The following is a 20,957-nucleotide window of genomic DNA, read 5'->3' as shown; positions in this document are numbered from 1 at the left end:
GCCATTGGCATCAAGTCAAAGCCTTAAAGTCTGGTACTTTGCGCATGGTCATTTTTTACGAACAGCAGAATCACAAGACAAAGCGTGCCAATGTTTATACTTTTCACTGTGACTGCCAAATAGATGAAAAAGTAGATGTTAAAAAACAACTTATAGTTTTGTCATTGGGCTGGTAGAAAGCTATGAGTTTCTGTCCCTTTGTCTGACCTTAGAGACTTATTTTAAAAGGAAACATTACAATCCTTTAAAGCAAGTATTTTCACCTCTGTTCCCCCCTCTGTACTTAGCTTTTTTGTTGTCATGTCAGTAATTGTCCAGTTGATGGCTCCCTTGGATCACAAGCCTGTCTCATGAGTCCAAGTGAATATATTCTTAATAAACAGCTTTGAAGAATTTGTGACCAACTTTGTTTAATTCGGAACATCATCATCATGAGTCAAACTCACTCTTGGATCTACAAAATATTTAACAAAAACAAACATCACTGAATCATAAGGTATTTGCTCCAACTCTTAGTCCAGAAACACATGAGTGAACTAGATCAGCTGCTCCTCCAGTTCAGCTGTGGATTTATATCATTATTTATATTTGTAAAGTGGATATGCAGTTTTTCAGTACTAATATAAGCATTTTATATCATTGCTTTATTGACAGATGTTTGGTGTTCAAGGTCAGGCATCAGTTTGAAAAAAACAAACAAACACACTGAGTTGAACTTGAACTTCCTACTGACAAAAACTAAAATTGGTGCAAAAATAACCAGAAACATATAAGAAGCATCCTGGAGGTGCTGCAGACAAGATAGGACCAATAACATGTCAACAGGAAATCCTTTTTACTAATTTGTTTATTTCTTTTTAGATTTTTACTCTCCATTTTAAGCCATGATGTTTGCTGATACTGTGTTCCTACTGTTTGTTCTCATTAATAGTTCTGTTTTTAACATTCTGTGCTGAAGCTGGAGGAAATGTTTCTACAGTGTCAGATGATACAGCTCCAAACTAAATAAGTGACTAACTAACGATGCTTTAATACACTTTACTATAAATTATGATATAGTGCACTTTCTTAAAATTTCTTATTGCTCTGTAATTAATTGTTTTCTTTATAAATGTACAAATGAGAATAAAATCTGTGTGATAAAGGAAGGTCTGTAGACTTCTCTGTTAAGATCAGTGAAGAGAAACAACAACATACAAATACCTAAGAAAAATATTCAGTAAACATTTAGAAGATAGAGAAGTTTATGTTGTCATGTGGAGAAATTTTTCAAATAAAAATATCCATAAGCATTGATAGTCTCCATGGCTGAACAGACACAGGAAAGAGCTCCACCTATAAAACGTAAAAACATCAAGACAACATGTTGAAGATGTCGAGGTACTGCCCATAATGTTTGACTGACATCTGATTTATGTGCAGCACATAAATACCACAATAATGATGGAGAGAAACTAAAAGGGAACTAAAATACAGATTTAAACTTACAACAATATGAAAGACTTCAGTCTATTTCACTTTAATCAACTCAGCAGTGGCTCCATAATAAAGCCAAAGTCCAGCATAGAGCGGCTGAGTGAATGTGGTCTGGACTCTGTGGAGGAGAGTCATGGTTTCAGAGACGCTGTAGAAGGACAAAATACCTGCTCTGTGATCCAGGTACACTCCTACTCTGGAGGAACGAGGACCTGAGACAGGAGTTTGGATGTTGTTGTACCAAAATGTAAAACTGTTGTTGTAACAATATAATGACCAAGATTTGTCATTACATCCAAAATTTGATTCATATCCTTCTCTGCTGATATTCTTGTATGCGACTGCTACATAAACTTCTCCCCCTCTCCACTCCACCTCCCAGTAACAACGTCCAGTCAGACTCTCTCTACTCAGGACCTGCAACCTGTTAGTAAATCTGTCTGGATGATCAGAATAAGACTGTTGTTGATTCATAAATGTTGCTTTTCTGTTCCCCTCTGATAATAACAGCCATGTGTGTGCTGTGTTTGGATCCAGTGTGATTTCACATGAATATTTTAAGAATCCAGCTCTGGTCTTTGGCTCTGGTTGTGACAGTGAAACATCCACTTCAGTGACTGTCAGTGAGATGTTTGTCCGTTCCTCTCTCAGAATGTCCTGTAGTTTATCTCTGACCTCTGACACAGCTGCTGTCACATCCTCAAAGTAGCTCAGAGGACGGATATTGATGCTGGATGAGTCTGTAGACTCACTGAGTGCTGACAGTGAGGGGTAGTTGTGTAGAAACTGGATGTGATCCTCTGTGTGTGAGAGCTGCTTCAGCTCAGCATCTTTCCTCTTCAGCTCAGTGATCTCCTGCTCCAGCTTCTCCTGAAGCTCTTTGACTCGACTCACTTCAGTTTCCTGCTGGGATCTGATCTGCTGCTTCACATCAGAGCTTCTTTTCTGGATGAGATGGATCAGCTCAGTGAAGATCTTCTCACTGTGCTCCACTGTTTGATCAGCAGACTGATTGATGGCCTCCACCTCCTGTTGAAGCAGCTTCACATCTTTCTCTCTGTCCTGGATTCTCTGCTGGATGTTTTGTCGACTCACCTCCAGCTCTCTCTGCCTCTCAGTCCTTTCTGCTGCAGCTGAGACTGTGTCGTGGCCTTTATGTTCATCCACAGGGCAGAGATAACAGATACTCTGCTGATCAGTACGGCAGAACATCTTCATCACCTCATCATGACGAGAGCAGATGTTCTCCTGGAGCTTCTTGGAGGGCTCCACCAGCTTGTGTTTCTTGAATGTAGGTGAATCATAATGAGTCTGAAGGTGTTTCTCACAGTAAGATGCCAGACAGACTAAACAGGACTTGAAGGCTTTCATTTTTCTTCCAGTGCAGAAATCACAGGCCACATCTTCAGGTCCAGCATAGCAGTGATCAGCAGGAGCAGCTTGGAGTCCAGTCTTCTTCAGCTGCTCCACTAAAACTGCTAACATGGTGCTTTTCACCAGGACAGGCCTCGCTGTGAAAGTCTGTCTGCACTGAGGGCAGCTGTAGATTTTCTTCTTTTCCTCTTCATCCCAGAAGCTTTCAATACACTTCATGCAGTAGCTGTGTCCACAGGGAAGAGTCACCGGATTCTTCAGTAGATCCAAACAGATCGAACAAGAGAAGGTTTCTCGGTCCAGCTGAACACTTTTCTGCGCCATTTCACCCAACAGTGTCAGTGACTGTGTGAGTTTCACTTCCTCAGAACTGAAACTGCTCTGATCTAAACAACATAGGTTTCTGTAGCGAATGGGATCTGTCAGCTCTTATACGTCACCACATGTTGGTTGCACCCATCTTCAAACTGCAGATCAGAAGGGGAGGGAACAAGGGAACATGTGGACAGAGAGGAGGTGCTGAGTTAGAGAGCAGGAAGAGGGAGGGTTATCAGACACTAATTCAATCCTGGAACATGTGAGCCTGTGAGTTTTTCATTTAAAAATAGCACTGCTCAGCCTTTAAAGTTGTTAAATAACCTTAACATTTAAAAGACAATCTTTTTATGTAAATTTGTTTAAATTATCATTTTAGTCATTACAGGATATCAAATACTGCAGCTGAACTAAGAAATTGTTGTAGAAAAAAGCAATAAAAGGTCGTTCCCCCTCTGTCCCCTCCTGGTCACCTGTGCCTCAATTTTATGAGATGAGATGGATCAGCTCAGTGAAGATCTTCTCACTGTGCTCACTGTTTTATCAGCAGACTGATTTTATTCCACAACCTAGACATCCACATTACTCACACTCTCATAACACATACATATAGGGCCTTGGGATCGGGCATGTTATACGGTGTCCAGAGGACAGTCTTTGTATTCAACCTCACCTCTGGCGCCGGTGCCCACCTCTCAGTTTTAAATGCATGTAGACATTGAGGGTTCTCAGGAGGGGCCGTGCTGTACAGTACATGTACAGTGTCCATTTGTGTCTGTATCCAGGTTGGATGAGCGCCGAGTATTTGTATATGTGTGCATGAGGGTGGGAATGCATGTTTGGGTCTGTGTGTGCCTAGTCTTAGACTCCACCCCCTTGGAACATCTCAGGCCCTCCAAGGTATGGAGGCCTATTTCCCCTCACCACACTCCCTGGTTGATGAACTCAGACATCGGTGCGTTCTTGGTGTCCAAGGCTGGGCGCTCAGGTCTGTACCAGCTCACTGCTGGTACGGCTGCTCTGTGGGGCCTGGTGCCTGTGGCTCGGTCGGGCCCCTTGCGGGGGCTCGATTCACTCTGGCACAGCTGGCTGCCTGCAGAGCCCGCGTGTACGTCACTGCAGCCCCCTCTGTCTTCTGCTCTGTGGCTGTTGGGTGACCCCTCATCTGGGGTTCTCCTCAGCTCTTCCCAGGAAGGTGGCACGGTTGCCCCTCCGGTGGTCCTCTTTGGGCGCTCGCACTCTGGGGGCCTCTGGATGTCTGGGGCCTGGATCTCCTCCATGCCTGCTTCATGCCCTGGGGGACGGGGCTGTGGCTCCCCACACCTTCTAGCAGATCGTTACATGGAGAAGCCTTTTGAATAGACGAGCACTCATCCACACAGGTGTTCACACACACAAGCTACACCTTTCTTGGCTGCTACCTCAAACCACATTGTGCGATGTCAATCTTGCGTGCTGCACAATCACATTCAGTATTTAATATTTACTGTTATTTACACTTAGCTAGATTATTGCAATGGTGTTGTGTTATTATGTTGCTCTCTTTTTTGCTTGTTTTCTCTTATTTTCTTCTCTCAAGAGGTGACCTGGGAGATATTTTTTAAGTGCCCTTTCTCACTGTCCCTCTTCCCCTTTTCTTTCTTTCTTTCTTTCTTTCTTTCTTTCTTTCTTTCTTTCTTCCTTCCTTCCTATCCCCCAGTCATGTCTGTCCTATCTGTAACAGCTGAAAATAAATTAAAATAAATAAATAATAACAAAGGTTGATCAAATGGACCAATATGGCAAGGCCGTGATGGTCCATTTGGTAAATTAAGTTAGTTGGGCATCTTTTTTGGCCTTCAGACAATAATTCTGATGGCTAAAAAACAACAAAGAAAGAAAGAAAGAAAGAAAGAAAGAGAAAAAGTAATAAAAATGTCTCTAAAACATCTTTTAAGATGAATCTTTTTATGATTGAGTAAAAAAAAAAATGCTAAAATTCGAGTGCAGTGTTGAGTAAAATGGTTTTATTAAAATTTAATTGACCCTTTGAAATTATTTGTTGGAAGTCTTAAATCCCACTGAACAGGGGAAGAGAAAGAGACAGAGACACAAAGATAGCAACACAGAGGTAAATAAACATGGAGACAAGACACTGAGAATAAGACAGAAGGGGAAATGCCCAAAGTCTCATATCTCTGACAAGTTAAGTCACTTTTATTCATAAAAAAAACCCAGAACTTAAATATAATTATAAACCACACATAAACATAATCATACACTCAACAAAAATATAAACGCAACACCTTTGTTTCTGCTCCGATTTGACATGGGATGGACATAAAGACCTAAAAGTCACTCCAGATACACAATATTACCATCCCTCCCAAACATTGTTCACAAATCAGTCTAAATGTGTGATAGTGAGCACTTCTGCTTTGCTGAGATAATCCATCCCACCTCACAGGTGTGCCACATCAAGATGCTGATCTGACATCATGAGTAGTGCACAGGTGTACCTCAGACTGCCCACAACAAAAGGCCACCCTGGAATGTGCAGTTTTTTGCTTTATTGGGGGTCTGGGGACTCAGAACCGGTCAGTATCTGGTGTGACCACCATTTGCCTCATGCAGTGCAACACATCGTCTTCGCATGGAGTCTATCAGATTGTCAATTGTGGCCTGTGGAATGTTGGTCCACTCCACTTCAATGGCTGTGCGAGGTTGTTGGATATTAGTGGGAACTGGTACACGCTGGCGTATACGCCGGTCAAGCACATCCAGAACATGCTCAATGGGTGACATGTCCGGTGAGTATGCTGGCCATGCAAGAACTGGGACATTCTCAGCTTCCAAGAACTGTGTACAGATCCTTGCAACATGGGGCCGTGCATTATCTTGCTGGAACATGAGGTGATGTTCATGGATGTATGGCACAACAATGGGCCTCAGGATCTCATCACGGTATCTCTGTGCATTCAGAATGCCATCAATGAAATGCACCCGTGTTCTTCGTCCATAACAGATGCCTGCCCATACCATAACCCCACCACCACCATGGGCCACTCGATCCACAACATTGACATCAGCAAAGCGCTCACCCACACGACGCCACACACGCTGTCTGCCATCTGCCCTGAACAATGTGAACCGAGATTCATCCGTGAAGAGAACACCTCTCCAACGTGCCAGACGCCATCGAATGTGAGCATTTGCCCACACAAGTCTGTTGCGGCGACGAGCTGGAGTCAGGTCAAGACCCCGATGAGGACGGCGAGCATGCAGTTGAGCCTCCCTGAGACGGTTTCTGACAGTTTGTGCAGAAATTGTTTGGTTATGCACACCAATTGTTCCAGCAGCTGTCTGAGTGGCTGGTCTCAGACGATCTTGGAGGTGAACCTGCTGGATGTGGAGGTCCTGGGCTGGTGTGGTTACACGTGGTCTGCGGTTGTGAGGCCGGTTGGATGTGCTGCCATATTCTCTGAAACGCCTGTGGAGACGGCTTATGGTTGAGGGATGGACATTCAATGCACGGGCAACAGATCTGGTTGACATTCCTGCTGTCAGCATGCCAATTGCACGCTCCCTCAATGCATGTGGCATCTGTGGCATTTTGCTGTGAGACAAAACTGCACATTCCAGGGTGGCCTTTTGTTGTGGGCAGTCTGAGGTACACCTGTGCACTACTCATGATGTCAGATCAGCATCTTGATGTGGCACACCTGTGAGGTGGGATGGATTATCTCAGCAAAGCAGAAGTGCTCACTATCACACATTTAGACTGATTTGTGAACAATGTTTGGGAGGGATGGTAATATTGTGTATCTGGAGTGACTTTTAGGTCTTTATGTCCATCCCATGTCAAATCGGAGCAGAAACAAAGGTGTTGCGTTTATATTTTTGTTGAGTGTAGAACAATTAAAAGTAAAACATACCAAAAACACATCAAATGGAGAGTGAAGCAAATATTATTAATAACAACAAATGCACATATTAATAATATAAACCAAAATCCTTCAATAAAAAGGCTACAAACAGAAACAACAATTTGAAACAGCAATAAGAAAACAGTGAAAGTGACTACAGATATAGACCTTCCTAGGGAGGCCTGAAGTGCAAACATACCCTCTACACTCCCTTCATAAAACAGGGGACCATGATTACCACCATAGTTGGCCGGTCTGAAGGCACTGACCTCAACTTCCATACAATGTTTGAGCAGGACAACCAGGACAGACCCACAACATACAGAGCCTTAAGTGACCGCAGGCAAATCTCATCCACCCCACCACCACAGTGATGGGCAAGTCTCCCTGCCCACTGTACAAAATGTGCTTCACAGACGTTGTTTCATGTTGTAAAGATTGTGCCTTAAAAAAATAGCCACAAGAAGTTTTAAAGAAATCTTTATTTCACTTTTAAGACACATAACCAACACCAACATACGAATCAACAGGATGAGCACATGCTGAAATTCAGTCTTCATGAAAATCAAGATTAAATCACAAAATGTTTGGTCTCATGTGTGTTTCTTTCCAGCTTTGACTCTGTGGAGTAAAACCTCTCCACTAAACAAAAAAATAAAACATCTCAGCAACTTTTTTGTCACCTCCACAGCTCAACACGATACAAATATCACATCAAATGAATGTAAATACGTGTTTCATCTTCATTACAGGTTTTAATGGAATATGCAACAAACAGAATTAGGGCTGTGACATATCATATGATCTGCAATAATACTGGTATAAATGTTTACAAAAAAGTGTGTTTAGAGGAACATCATGTGTTTGCATTCACCCCAATGAGTCAACCCCAGTCATGTCTCACAGCCAGAGCCATATGTCGGGCTCCAGTCACAGTTTGGTAGCTGAATGTTCGCAAAATATGCAAGAAAACTTTTCCCACTGAAAGTGAAAAAAGCAAACCTGTTACAACACTTTAAGCAAAAACACACTTGAGTACAACCGGGCTGTGAAGGCACGTGAGCAGGAGATACTAGCAGCAGTGATGTGCGACCCAAAGGTAAACAAATGATTCAACCATGCATCACTGGAGCACTCGCGAGTTACATTTCATATAACAGCAAGAGCAGTCAGTGGATGGAAATTACTGATGTGCTACACGGTGGAAAAGCAGGAGGTTAAAAAGCTCGACCCAAGATGAAACAAACCAGGTAGAATTTCTTTTCCTTATATGACAGAATTGTGCAGGCTCCGCATTACAAGGTTATTTTGGATATTAAGCTAGAGTGTAAGCACTTGTAATACACTTTTCTTAAAACTTCCAGGAAAAACACCCCTGAGGATACTTATGTGCTCATATTTCATGTATGCCGTGTCACTAACATTGCACTATAATGTTGTTCATAGAGTATTTAAAGGTAGAATGGGAGGCAGAGCCTTCAGCTTTTAAGATTAGACTTAAAACTTTCCTTGTTGCAGATGGGGGTCCCTCCCTGAGCCTGGTTCTGCTGGAGGTTTCTTCCTGTTAAAAAGGAGTTTTTCCTTCCCACTGTCGCCAAAACGCTTGCTAATAGGGGGTCATATGACTGTTTGGGTTTTCTCTGTTTTCATTGTATTATTGTTGGGTCTTTACCTTACAATATCAAGCACCTTGAGGTGGCCACATTTTCACACTTTGAATTAGCTAAGCTGTCATCAGTGACAGCAGCTCACTGGAAGAGAAAGATGGAAAATCCATCATTTACTTACACATATAAATGCTGCTGCCTGCCGAGCTGATAAAATGTACATTATTTTTTTTAAATGTAAGTTTCTTGAAATATTATTTTGAGGCTATATCTCCCACCCCTACATACAATAAACAATACAGAGTTTTTTAAGGAAGGAGGTCATCTGATCTGCTCTGATCTGGCTTCTCAGTGGACTGCTTCATCTGACAGTTCTCCCACTTTTAACTAGTGTGAATCCTCATGTGTCTTTGTAACTGTATCCTCTGAATGAAGCTTTTCCCACAGGTGCTACATGAATGAGGCTTCTCACCTGTGTGAATTCTCATGTGAGTTTTCAAGTTTATCATCTGACTGAATCCCCTCCCACAGGTGCCGCAGGAGTGCAGCTTCTCGCCTGTGTGGCTTCTCTGGTGTCTCTCCAGTGTTGGTTTCTGACTGAAGCTTTTCCCGCAGGTGCTACAAGAATAAGGCTTCTCACCTGTGTGAACTGTCATGTGCTTTTTGAACGTTGATTGGTCTCTAAATTCTTTTCCGCAGATGCCACAAGAATACGGCTTCTCACCTGTGTGGATTCTCATGTGAGTTTTCAAGTTTATCATCAGGCTGAATCTTTTTCCGCAGGTGCTGCAAGAATGTGGCTTCTCACCTGTGTGAACCCTCATATGTCTCGTTAGTTTGGATCTGTACTCAAAGGTTTTTCCACAAATCTCACATTTCACAAACTTTTTACTTGTGTCAGTTTTACGCTGACTCTCTGACACAGGAAAGTTGTCTTGCTGATCTCTGCTCTCTGGTTCAGGAGAGCTGGAAGAAAGGAGATGTTCACTGTCCAGCTCTGGCTCACTTTCCTCATAAGTAGGAGCCACCATGAAGATAATAATGCCTTCAGTCTCCTGCTTCACTACAAGCTGATCTACGTCCTGACTGGTGCAAGGTTCCTCCTCTTCCTCTTTTATCTGTGGAAGCTCCGGATCCTCCTGGTCGAGGCTGAAGTTTCTCTCCTGGTCCCCAAAAACCAGTTCCTCCTCACATTCATGCTGTTGTGGGAAAGCTGAGGTGACAAATGGACAAAATTACTTGTCTTAGATAAATATAGAAGTATAACAAGAATGACTACTCGGCAGTGGTGTCTACAGCTGTCCATTTCCAACTCTACAACAGAGTTTAATCAAAATATCATCCGAAATATCATCATATCATTTACCCAGACCTGGAAACTGTTAAAATAAGATTTCATGCACTCACTTCTAACACGTTAGTAAATTTCTATGCACCAATCACAGTTTGTCCACCAATTACTGTTGGAAAGATGTTTATGTAAATGATAAGACAAACATCAGACAGAAGGGGAAATTTAAAAGTAGGATTAAAATATGGGGATAAAAAGCAGCGAAGCTCTCAGAAAACCTCGACTAACAATCAGCTGAGTTTATTTAAACACTGGCCTTGAAGAACTCTGATGTGTTTCCAAAATATCTTTATTGAATGAATTAAAGTCATATTAATTTTTAGGTAAGACCATTACGGTTTTACATACCCCTGCTGTGTAAGTTCATTTCAGGTTTCCAGATGTTATCCAGCTGTCTGAGCTGCTCTTCTTCAGTCCAGATGAGGCCTTCATCCTCCTGTTTGAGTACAATCTTTTCTACGTCATCGCTGATGCAGAGTTCCTCCTCTTCCTCTTTGATCTGTGGAGGATCTGGGCCCTCCTGGTCCAGACTGGAGTTCCTCTCCTGGTTGGAGACCTGCTGGTCATACAGGCCCTCCTCTTCCTCACACTTCATGTTAGGGGGAGATCTTGAGGAACAAAGGGTCACTGAGGAAAAAGGTTAATAATGTGATGACAGGAAAACACATCTGAGCAAATATAGTCCACTCTGAGCATGTCCTCATATGGGAGTGAAATTTACAACTAACTGTACAAATGTGAAAAATGAAAGTGTAAGTTACTCTCGAGCTCTGATACTCTTATTAGGAAAGTTCAGAGTACAAATCATTCAGGTAGCTGCTGCCAGCTTCACGCTGCAAGTAAATGTTTGTCATTGTTGTAGATTAAACTGAAAATCTCACAGTGCCATAGCAGATAAGTACCAGTCAGGTTTCACAGCCAGTCATTGCACAGAATCAACCCAACTAAAGTCATCAGTGATCTGAAGATTATTAGGGACTCAGAGTTTCAGTCTTAGTTCTATTTGATCTCATTGCTGCCTTTGATACTGTTGATCATGACATTTTAAATCAAAGGTTTCATCATTTAGTTGGTTTAACCGGACAGTTCTCAATTGGCTCTCGACCTTTGACCCAGTTAAACCTCTCAGGTCATCAGGTTCAGATCTGTTAACTGTTCCCAAAATCAGATGTAAGTGTGCTAAGAGTGTGTTCAGTTACTGTGCTCCTGTTCTTTGGAGCATGCAGCCATAGTTTGCCTGCTGTGGCTGCATTCAAAACTAACAACTATGTTTCCATGCTTTGTGAATAACACTGACATCTGTGAGATTTGAGCTGATTTAGTTCGAGTTAAGACTGTTTATTAGAACATTACAAAGTTATTTTAAAAACTTCATCATTTTCTTGAACCCAAATATAATTCAGTTGAAAAATATACATTTTAACATGAGGTGAGGATGGTGGGGGAGGCACGATGGTCTTGTAGGGTTAGACCCTGATTAAGGGGTATTTTTGAAAGTAAAGCCCATCTCTCAAAGTCCCTGCCGGCCTGCCTCCACCTCGGGAAGCCTGTGGGTGCAGACGGAGGTGAGGAGCACCACAGGCGGCAGAGGACTGTCTGTAGCCCCGGAGTGAGGCGTCGTGAACCGAAGCAGACAGCGAACTGTGGCACAGTGCAGAAAACAGAAGCTTTCCCTCCCTGCCTCCTTTATCTTAATCTTCTAAATAAATCTTCTATAAAGGCACTTTCTCTCGGTCTCAAGGTTTGTTTAATGCTAAAAGTTCACCGTAAAAAAGAGACGCACTTGTGTGATTAGCCGCTCCCTGATTTCAGTATGTTAGCCTACAAGCTGAGCTCTGATCAGGTCCTACATGAGTTGTATTCTTGTGTTAGTCCACTGAGACCATCGCAGTTTTACCTGTTATGCGTAACTTTATCTCGGGTTTCCGGCTGATATCCAGCAGTCTCTGCTGAAGGTTGATCTCATACTGGACGATCAGACGTTCTGTTAACCTCAGAGCAGATTTCTTCTGCAGCAGTCAGCCGGTCTCTCCACTATTGCTTCAAACCCTGAAATGTTTCTCAGTCGTAGCACAAAAATAAACTCTTCCAGCTAACAGTCCGTCACACATGAAGCTAGCATCCATCAGAGCCTGTGAGCAGCACGAAGCAGCGCCCCACTTCAGCAGCTGCATCCATAGGCCGTGAAGGCCGAACCGAGCGGCTTTAAATGGGACGGTCTCGCTTACGTCGGGCTGCGCCTGTTGCCTAGCAACCGCCACAGAAGCGATTCATTGGTATCCGAGGCCGAGAGACGTTCACGGACAGGTACAAGGTCGTTAAGCTGGTTCCTGGAGCCAACAGCAACGTTAACGCCAACGACATGTAAATTGTATGTTACACTTGGGAAAAAATGTATCAAAAGTGGAAATAAAATATTTCTTTATTCATTTGCATTTCCTTTATCCCTTTAACTCTATTACTTCTCTGAGACAAATATTTGTCTTTGAATATACTGCACCAACTACAATCCTCTGAAACCTTTATGCTTGTATTTAACAGTGGAAATACAAACTCAGCATTCATAACAGGAGTTCTAGAATAACACATGAAAACTTAACTAAAAGATGTTTAAACAGAACTTGAAAACTGAGAAACTTACAGAACTCAAGGAAACAGACTGTAGACCACGATGTACCATTTTATGAGATGTTTACTGGTCATGTTAAACCGTGGTGATTGCTGATACTGTGTCCCTGCTGTTTGTTCTCATCAATAGTCCTCTTCTGTTTTTAACAGAAGCTGAGGGAAATCTTGCTACAGTGTTGAATGATACAGCTCCAAACTAAATAAGTGACTAACTAATGATGCTTTGATCCAATTTACCAGGATCTATGACACAGTGCACTTTATGATAAAGGCTTTATTCAGCCTAAAAACATGGCAGAATGTAAAACAGTGCACAACCTGAGCTGAGGTGCTTTAACCTCCTCTACATCCTTGTTAGCAGGATGAAGGCGCCCTCTTGTGTTGTGCATCAGTTTCAGATTTCACTTGTTAACCTGCAGGAAGACAAAACTTCACTGAGCCTTCAGCAGCTTCAACATCATCAGTAAAGACAGATTTAAATATGTGTAATATCACACTGTGTCAGTTTGTTCACAGGAGTCACAACCTGTAACACTGATGCAGCATTCAATGACCATGGAAAGATGGGAGAGAAGAGTTTTCAGTTTACAAATTTCCTAAAACATATCAGAGTTGGAAACTGTGGAGCAACTTTACTTGTGATGGTGTGATGCATCAAGAAATGTCTTCAATCAGACAGTAAAACAACACTAATTTCTGTGTAACGTAAAGCTGTTTTAGTGAAGAAAGCTGAATCTTCTGCTCTAACATTGAACTCTGAACCCATGGTTTTCGCAGATTAGTTTGACATTTTCTTTGTCAGATTTGAGTGAGAGTGAGTGAGAAAAAAAGAGTGTTCAACATTTGATTCATAAGAAAAATGTGTTCCAACATTTAAAATAACATTTAACATAACAAATGATCTGCTCATTGATTACAATCTCTATTTGTCTCGCTAAACAGATAAATGGGTCATGTATGAGTATTTAAAGCGCCCAAAAACAATTTTCCACATCAAAGGAAGCAGCTTAAGAGGATTAAATTCTATTGTCACGCTTAAATTCATGCAATACTTTCATGCATTTTAAAGACAATATGGAGTACACAATATGAGACCAGTGTCACCCCAAATGTAACTACAAACTCTAAAATCTGGTGGACAGGTGATAACCAAATGTAGAAAATATGCACCCCTAAATGTTTTTAATGACTAGAGAGGAATATACCAAGTGTCAGATTATTTGCAGTTAGACAGTACGACAAAAAAAAAATCTAATTTATTCAATCTGCCTCCCAATATTCCTAAGGACATGATACAACTGACCAGTGTCAGTAAAATTCAGAAAAAGAGAAATGATTTCACATGGTTGACTGAATTGCATTATTGCTGTCACACACAAATATATCCTAGGCTTAAAAAGGCTCATGACATCATAATTCAAAACAAATGGGCCGGAGCCAAACAATTGACAAATTAAAGGAAAACTTTTGTTAGTAAGGTGTTTGTGCATCATGTGCTTCCAAAGCAGCTTCAGTATTTCATGGTTTCTACATTAAACCCATAGCATATACTTATCAGCTATTCAGTGACCCTCTTCAGACCACTCCTATTAGAAGTGTATCACCCCAGGATAAAAGTCATAACAGCTTTGTATTGATTTGCAGTGATTTTTCTCATTGACAAAAGGACCCAAACAAAGGCAGAAAAGTACCACAGTGCAACAGAATCACTGGATTCCTCCTCAGAGAAGGGATCAAGGGTTCATATTATTCCTTTAATTTCTTCCTTGTTATAAATAAAACTCAAAAATAAACCTTGCTTACATTTTACTATATTTTTTAAAGGAAAGTAGCCAAATTTAAAGAAGTTCTACATGGACGAAAGATCACCAGTTCTCAGGATCTCAGCTTTCTTCAGAAAAGGGGCCTTCTCATCTCTTTTTGTCTACAAACTAAATGTTGGTTGATGTAGACACACAGGTACTCCTCCACCACATCAACATCCTGTATCAGGATAGACAGAGATCTTTTAGCTGTCCTCGTCCTTCTGAAGTTGATTCCTGTCTCTCTGACCTGATCCACATTCAGAAGTAGATGATTTCTCCCAGAGCACTCCACAAAATTATCCACTAGTGCTCTGTACTTTAGTTGTGTACTTTAGCAAAGCTAAAAACATATTCATGAATTTAGAAAATGACATCTTTCTGTTGAACCCAAATGGTGAAATAGATAATCTTTGCACAAAAATATCACCCAGTGTCTATCGAGTCGTAAAATGGGCAAAAGTCAAAAGAGTAAAGTCTACACACACTGCAACCAAATAAAATGATATTTTTTTTCTTTCAGATGTTAGTGTTTCTGTCTTTAAAACACTGTGACGCTAAAGTACAAAAGTACAAAAGTACAGAAGTACCAACCCATTCTGAAGTTTAATCTTTATTGAAAACTGTCAAAACACAAAAATGTTCCCAAGACTCAAATATTTAAATGTATTTATTTGAAGACAAACTTCATATCATTGGTTTCCAGTAGCCTTTAATCCTGTGCAATGAATTATTTTTAGTCACAAGGAGAACAAAATAAATCGTGTAATTAAAAAGCAAACAAATGACAATCTCCACTTTTTATCTTAAAGCAAATGTTTTTAGTTAAGAAAGGTAAAAGAGTTTAAAATAACATTAAAAATAACAAAAATAAAATGTTAATGCAGAGAATTGTGACTGAAGCACATCAGTCCCAATTCTAATGACTAATCAGTCTGCTGTCATTGTGGAGGAAAGGTGTGTTATAGAGGTGTTACAAACACATTACAAACACAACACACAGTGTTCCACTCCTGTAAAGGTGGAAGGGGCCATTCCCCCCCCCCCCCCCCCCCCCCCCCCCAAGCTTGTGTTTATCTTCATCTTCAGGCTACAGAGCTGCACATTTTTCTTCCACAGTGGTGACATTAACACAAAATCTCTCCCAACAGACATATAAACACATTCCAACTGCTATTTGTGAAAAAAACGTGCTGCACTAGATTTATACTGGATCATTTTTGCCATAATGTCATACACAAACAAAAAGACTCAAAAATTTAAAATTAATACCAACCTCACCCTTGCAGCTGATAATTATCTCAATTTATTTCAGTTTGCAGAATTCAACACTTGTTCCAAACACAAACCATCCACTAAGATAAACTCCAGCATAGAGCGGCTGAGTGAACTTGGTCTGGACTCTGTGGAGGAGAGTCATGGTTTCAGAGACGCTGTAGAAGGACAAAATACCTGCTCTGTGATCCAGGTACACTCCTACTCTGGAGGAACGAGGACCTGAGATGGGAATTTGAATGTTGTTGTACCAAAATATATATCTCTTGTTGTTGCACTCTAATGCCCAAGATTTATCATTACATCCAAATCTACATTCATTCCCCTCTCTGTTGATATTTTTGTACGTCACTGCTACATCAACTCCTATCCCTCTCCACTCCACCTCCCAGTAACAACGTCCAGTCAGACTCTCTCTACTCAGGACCTGTTCATATCCAGTGAATCGGTCTGGATGATGAGAATAAGACTGATCTTCAAAAATAAGTATTGCTTTTCTGTGTCCTTCTGATAATACAAGATTTTTCTGTACTGTGTTTGGATCCAGTGTGATTTCACGTGAATATTTTAAGAATCCAGCTCTGGTCTTTGGCTCTGATTGTGGCACTAAAACATCCACTTCAGTGACTGTCAGTGAGATGTTTGTCCGTTCCTCTCTCAGAATGTCCTGTAGTTTATCTCTGACCTCTGACACAGCTGCTGTCACATCCTCAAAGTAGCTCAGAGGACGGATATTGATGCTGGATGAGTCTGTAGACTCACTGAGTGCTGACAGTGAGGGGTAGTTGTGTAGAAACTGGATGTGATCCTCTGTGTGTGAGAGCTGCTTCAGCTCAGCATCTTTCCTCTTCAGCTCAGTGATCTCCTGCTCCAGCTTCTCCTGAAGCTCTTTGACTCGACTCACTTCAGTTTCCTGCTGGGATCTGATCTGCTGCTTCACATCAGAGCTTCTTTTCTGGATGAGATGGATCAGCTCAGTGAAGATCTTCTCACTGTGCTCCACTGTTTGATCAGCAGACTGATTGATGGCCTCCACCTCCTGTTGAAGCAGCTTCACATCTTTCTCTCTGTCCTGGATTCTCTGCTGGATGTTTTGTCGACTCACCTCCAGCTCTCTCTGCCTCTCAGTCCTTTCTGCTGCAGCTGAGACTGTGTCGTGGCCTTTATGTTCATCCACAGAGCAGAGATAACAGATACTCTGCTGATCAGTACGGCAGAACATCTTCATCACCTCATCATGACGAGAGCAGATGTTCTCCTGGAGCTTCTTGGAGGGCTCCACTAGCTTGTGTTTCTTTAATGGAGCAACATCATAATGAGGCTGAAGGTGTTCCTTACAGTAAGAAGCCAGACAGACTAAACATGATTTCACAGCTTTTAACTTCATCTCAATGCAGAAATCACAGGCCACATCTTCAGGTCCAGCATAGCAGTGATCAGCAGGAGCAGCTTGGAGTCCAGTCTTCTTCAGCTGCTCCACTAAATCTGCTAACATGGTGTTTTTCACCAGGACAGGCCTCGCTGTGAAAGTCTGTCTGCACTGAGGGCAGCTGTAGATTTTCTTCTTTTCCTCTTCATCCCAGAAGCTTTTAATACAGTTCATGCAGTAGCTGTGTCCACAGGGAAGAGTCACCGGATTCTTCAGCAGATCCAAACAGATCGAACAAGAGAAAGTTTCTTGGTCCAGCTGAACTCCTTTCTGCGCCATTTCTCCTCTCAGTATCAGCGACTGTGTGAGTTTCACTTCCTTATAACTGAAACTAATGCAGTAAATGGGGCCTGTCAGCTATTCCACGTCACTACATGCTGGTTACACCCATCTTCAAAGTTTAGATCTGAAGGGGAGGGAACACAGAAACATGTGGACAGAGAGGAGGTGCTGAGTCAGAGAGTGGGAGGAAGTGGGAGGTTTATCAGACTGTGTGTCATTAACACTTTTTATAACGGAGCATTTTTCACATTTTAAAAATACTATTCAAACTTTTTAAAATTATCTTCTACATCTGCTAAATTAATCATTTTATTCATTTCAATAACCACTGACACTCTAACTACATGTCTCTGGACTCTGAGGAAGCCAGAGTGCCCAGAGATAAGGACAACATGCAAATCACATCGAAAGGCTTGTACAGATCCTGCACAGGACATAGTATGAGACCAGTATCACCTTCAGTGTCATACACACTGAATTGTAATTGTTAGGGTGCCTGGGTCGTTGACCCAGAGGTTTAAGTTTTCATTATTATTGTACTTTGATTTTTGCCTTTATTTATCATTTCTAGTCTTTTGGTTTCTTTGTCTGAGTTGTACCTGCTGGTTTCTGTTCTGTGTTGCCTCCCCTGTCTGCTGTATCCCCATGTCAAGTCTGCGTCTCTGTGTTATGTTTCCAGTTTTACTTTGAAAGTCCGTGTCTCATGTTAATGTGTCTGGTTTTGCTTCCTTTGTCTTTTTAGGCCCGAGTTTCTGTCCAGCCACCTGTTGCTGCTGGAGGGTCCAAGAGGCCCGTCCAGCAACCTGCCTCCGCAGGAGGGTCCGAGAGGCCCATCCAGTCGCCTGCAGTGCCACCATTAGTGGCTCCCACGACATCGCCTGCAGTGCCACCACCTGCTCCTCCTTCTGCAGCTACTGAAACATTGGGATTCAAGCAAAAATCCCAGCAGCTTTTTTTTTTTAAGGATTTCCCATATTATAACAGCAGGTAAATGAAATAAATAAACAATTTAACCAGTCTGACACGTAATAAAAATGACCTTTATTTACTCAGAGGTTGGAACATTTCTTTGTATTACTGTGATTACATGTAAGATAAAAATTAACTTCATTCAACTTTGCCACTACAAAGTCCTCTTAGGCAGTGATAATGTATTTCCGATTTTATCTGCAAGGTGTACATTGTAGATATATATATATATATATATTATATATATATATATATATATATATATATATATATATATATATATATATATATATATATATATATATATACATATATATATATACGTATATATATATATGGGGATCCCGCAGGCGAATGGGAACCATGAAGAGGCCGCTAGAAAGGCTGCAACCACCAAGTACCTGCAGAGGGTCAGGCAAGTCCTGAGGAGTCAGCTGAATGGTAAGAACAAGATCCGGGCCATCAACACGTACGCCCTGCCCGTGATCAGGTACCCTGCTGGGGTAATAGGCTGGCCAAAGGAGGAGATAGAAGCCACTGACATAAAGACAAGAAAGCTCCTTACCATGCATGGAGGGTTTCACCCCAAGTCCAGCACCCTGAGGCTGTACGCTAAGCGGAAGGAAGGAGGCCGGGGACTGGTGAGTGTCAGCACCACAGTCCAGGATGAGACAAGGAACATCCAAGAATACATTGGGAAGATGGCCCCAACTGACCGAGTGCTCAGTGAATACCTCAGGCAGCAGAAACCCAAGAAAGAGGAGGGAGACGAGGAACCATCATGGAAGGACAGGCCCCTGCACGGTATGTACCACCGGCAGATAGAGGAGGTGGCTGATATCCAGAAATCCTACCAGTGGCTGGACAAAGCTGGACTGAAAGACAGCACAGAGGCACTAATCATGGCAGCACAAGAACAAGCTCTGAGCACAAGATCCATAGAGGCTGGGGTCTATCACACCAGGCAAGACCCCAGGTGCAGGCTGTGTAAAGATGCCCCAGAGACAATCCAGCACATAACAGCAGGGTGCAAGATGCTAGCAGGCAAGGCATACATGGAACGCCATAACCAAGTAGCCGGCATAGTGTACAGGAACATCTGTGCCGAGTATAACCTAGAAGTCCCGAGGTCAAAATGGGAGATGCCCCCAAGGGTGGTGGAGAATGACCGAGCTAAGATCCTGTGGGACTTCCAGATACAGACGGACAAAATGGTGGTGGCTAACCAACCGGACATAGTGGTGGTAGATAAACAGAAGAAGACGGCCGTAGTGATCGATGTAGCGGTTCCGAATGACAGCAACATCAGGAAGAAGGAACACGAGAAGCTGGAGAAATACCAAGGGCTCAGAGAAGAGCTCGAGAGGATGTGGAGGGTGAAGGTAACGGTGGTCCCCGTGGTAATCGGAGCACTAGGTGCGGTGACTCCCAAGCTAGGCGAGTGGCTCCAGCAGATCCCGGGAATAACATCGGAGATCTCTGTCCAGAAGAGCGCAGTCCTGGGAACAGCTAAGATACTGCGCAGGACCCTCAAGCTCCCAGGCCTCTGGTAGAGGACCCGAGCTTGAAGGATAAACCGCCTGCAGGGGCGTGCTGGGTGTTTTTATATATATATATATATATATATATATATATATATATATATATATATATATATATATATATATATATATATATGTATATATATATATTTTATATATATATACATATACTGTGTTTGTATATTATAAAAACACATGCATGGGGCATGTTAAAGAAACATAGTCACTCTTCCCAGCAGATATCTGGTGCAGAATTAAATAATGATTGTAATATTTATAAAATAAATTTAAAAATAAAATAAAATCCCAGACCCCAATTGTCTGGGCCTGGCAGTGTTGTTGTAAACCCCGATGGGTTTCAGTGAAATCTAAAATATTGATATTGCTGCTCTTTTGGAAAGGCTGCCATGGGTCTCTAATTCAAGAGTTGCATTTTCCAGACACACTTGACACATCCAAACAACCTGCCAGCTGTTTGCCCTCTTTATCCTCACCTTTCCCAGTCCTGGTTATGTTGCAGGTTTTTTCCTGTTTTCTCACCACTGTTGCCAAGTGCTTGCTCATAGGGTACTGTTGAATCATGGGGAGTGTTCCTCTTATAGAGAATTTAAACTTATTAAATGCCTTGAGATGACTCTAACTAACTAACTTAAAAAGATAAAAGCTTTCTTCAGTTTGAGCAAAAACTTGTAAGTGAAAGCAGCTTAAACTGAGCAAAGGTCTGGGGGTGCTCAATGTTGTTTCTTTTTGCTGCCAACACTGCTCCACTATTTAGTTTTTCCCATTAGTAATGAAAAACTGTCTAAAGCAAACCCTGTGCTCCTCTGGCTATGGAGCTGCGATGAGCTTTGAGGCCATGTTGGTTAATTTCTACCATCTAGTGGTGAAGCTGTTTAATACAGCTTTATTTGGTTTAAGTTTGAAACACTGACACCTGAGTCACCCTGCAGCCAGCATGCATTTTAGATGCATCTTCATATATCCTGAAATTGTTCAACTTATT

The 20,957-nt window shown here is 41.9% G+C and overlaps 3 protein-coding genes across 4 annotated transcripts; all 3 read right to left on the bottom strand.

The window, feature by feature from the left end:
* Positions 1 to 1,509: 1,509 nt before the first annotated feature.
* On the bottom strand, positions 1,510 to 3,178 carry LOC147307713 (tripartite motif-containing protein 16-like). The gene has a single exon (XM_086273017.1). The coding sequence runs from the start codon at positions 3,172 to 3,174 to the stop codon at positions 1,510 to 1,512; it is 1,665 nt and encodes a 554-aa protein (XP_086129143.1). The 5' UTR covers positions 3,175 to 3,178.
* Positions 3,179 to 7,534: 4,356 nt separating this feature from the next.
* Positions 7,535 to 11,094, bottom strand: LOC147307712 (uncharacterized). The gene is given in 3 exon segments (XM_086273168.1): positions 7,535 to 9,082; positions 9,085 to 9,890; positions 10,377 to 11,094. Coding segments are annotated over 3 exon segments (1,110 nt in total). The 5' UTR covers positions 10,624 to 11,094; the 3' UTR covers positions 7,535 to 9,025.
* Positions 11,095 to 15,520: 4,426 nt separating this feature from the next.
* Positions 15,521 to 17,699, bottom strand: LOC147307711 (E3 ubiquitin/ISG15 ligase TRIM25-like). Of its 2 annotated transcripts, XM_086272990.1 has the most exons (2): positions 16,638 to 17,699; positions 15,762 to 15,939 (listed from the first exon to the last, which is right to left on the bottom strand). In XM_086272990.1, the coding sequence occupies exons 1-2, from the start codon at positions 17,439 to 17,441 to the stop codon at positions 15,883 to 15,885; spliced, it is 861 nt and encodes a 286-aa protein (XP_086129116.1). In that variant the 5' UTR covers positions 17,442 to 17,699; the 3' UTR covers positions 15,762 to 15,882. The 2 variants fall into 2 exon arrangements, with proteins under 2 accessions (XP_086129115.1, XP_086129116.1); XM_086272989.1 differs by having other exon boundaries at positions 15,521 to 17,699.
* Positions 17,700 to 20,957: the final 3,258 nt, after the last annotated feature.

Source organism: Aulonocara sp. 'chitande type north' Nkhata Bay, linkage group LG18 (assembly GCF_057382095.1).
Source record: "Aulonocara sp. 'chitande type north' Nkhata Bay isolate Kocher_YH1m ecotype deep benthic linkage group LG18, A_spYH_male_GT1.1, whole genome shotgun sequence".
In the NCBI taxonomy this organism is placed as follows: domain Eukaryota; kingdom Metazoa; phylum Chordata; class Actinopteri; order Cichliformes; family Cichlidae; genus Aulonocara; species Aulonocara sp. 'chitande type north' Nkhata Bay.
This window is presented reverse-complemented; position numbering and strand designations above follow the sequence as displayed.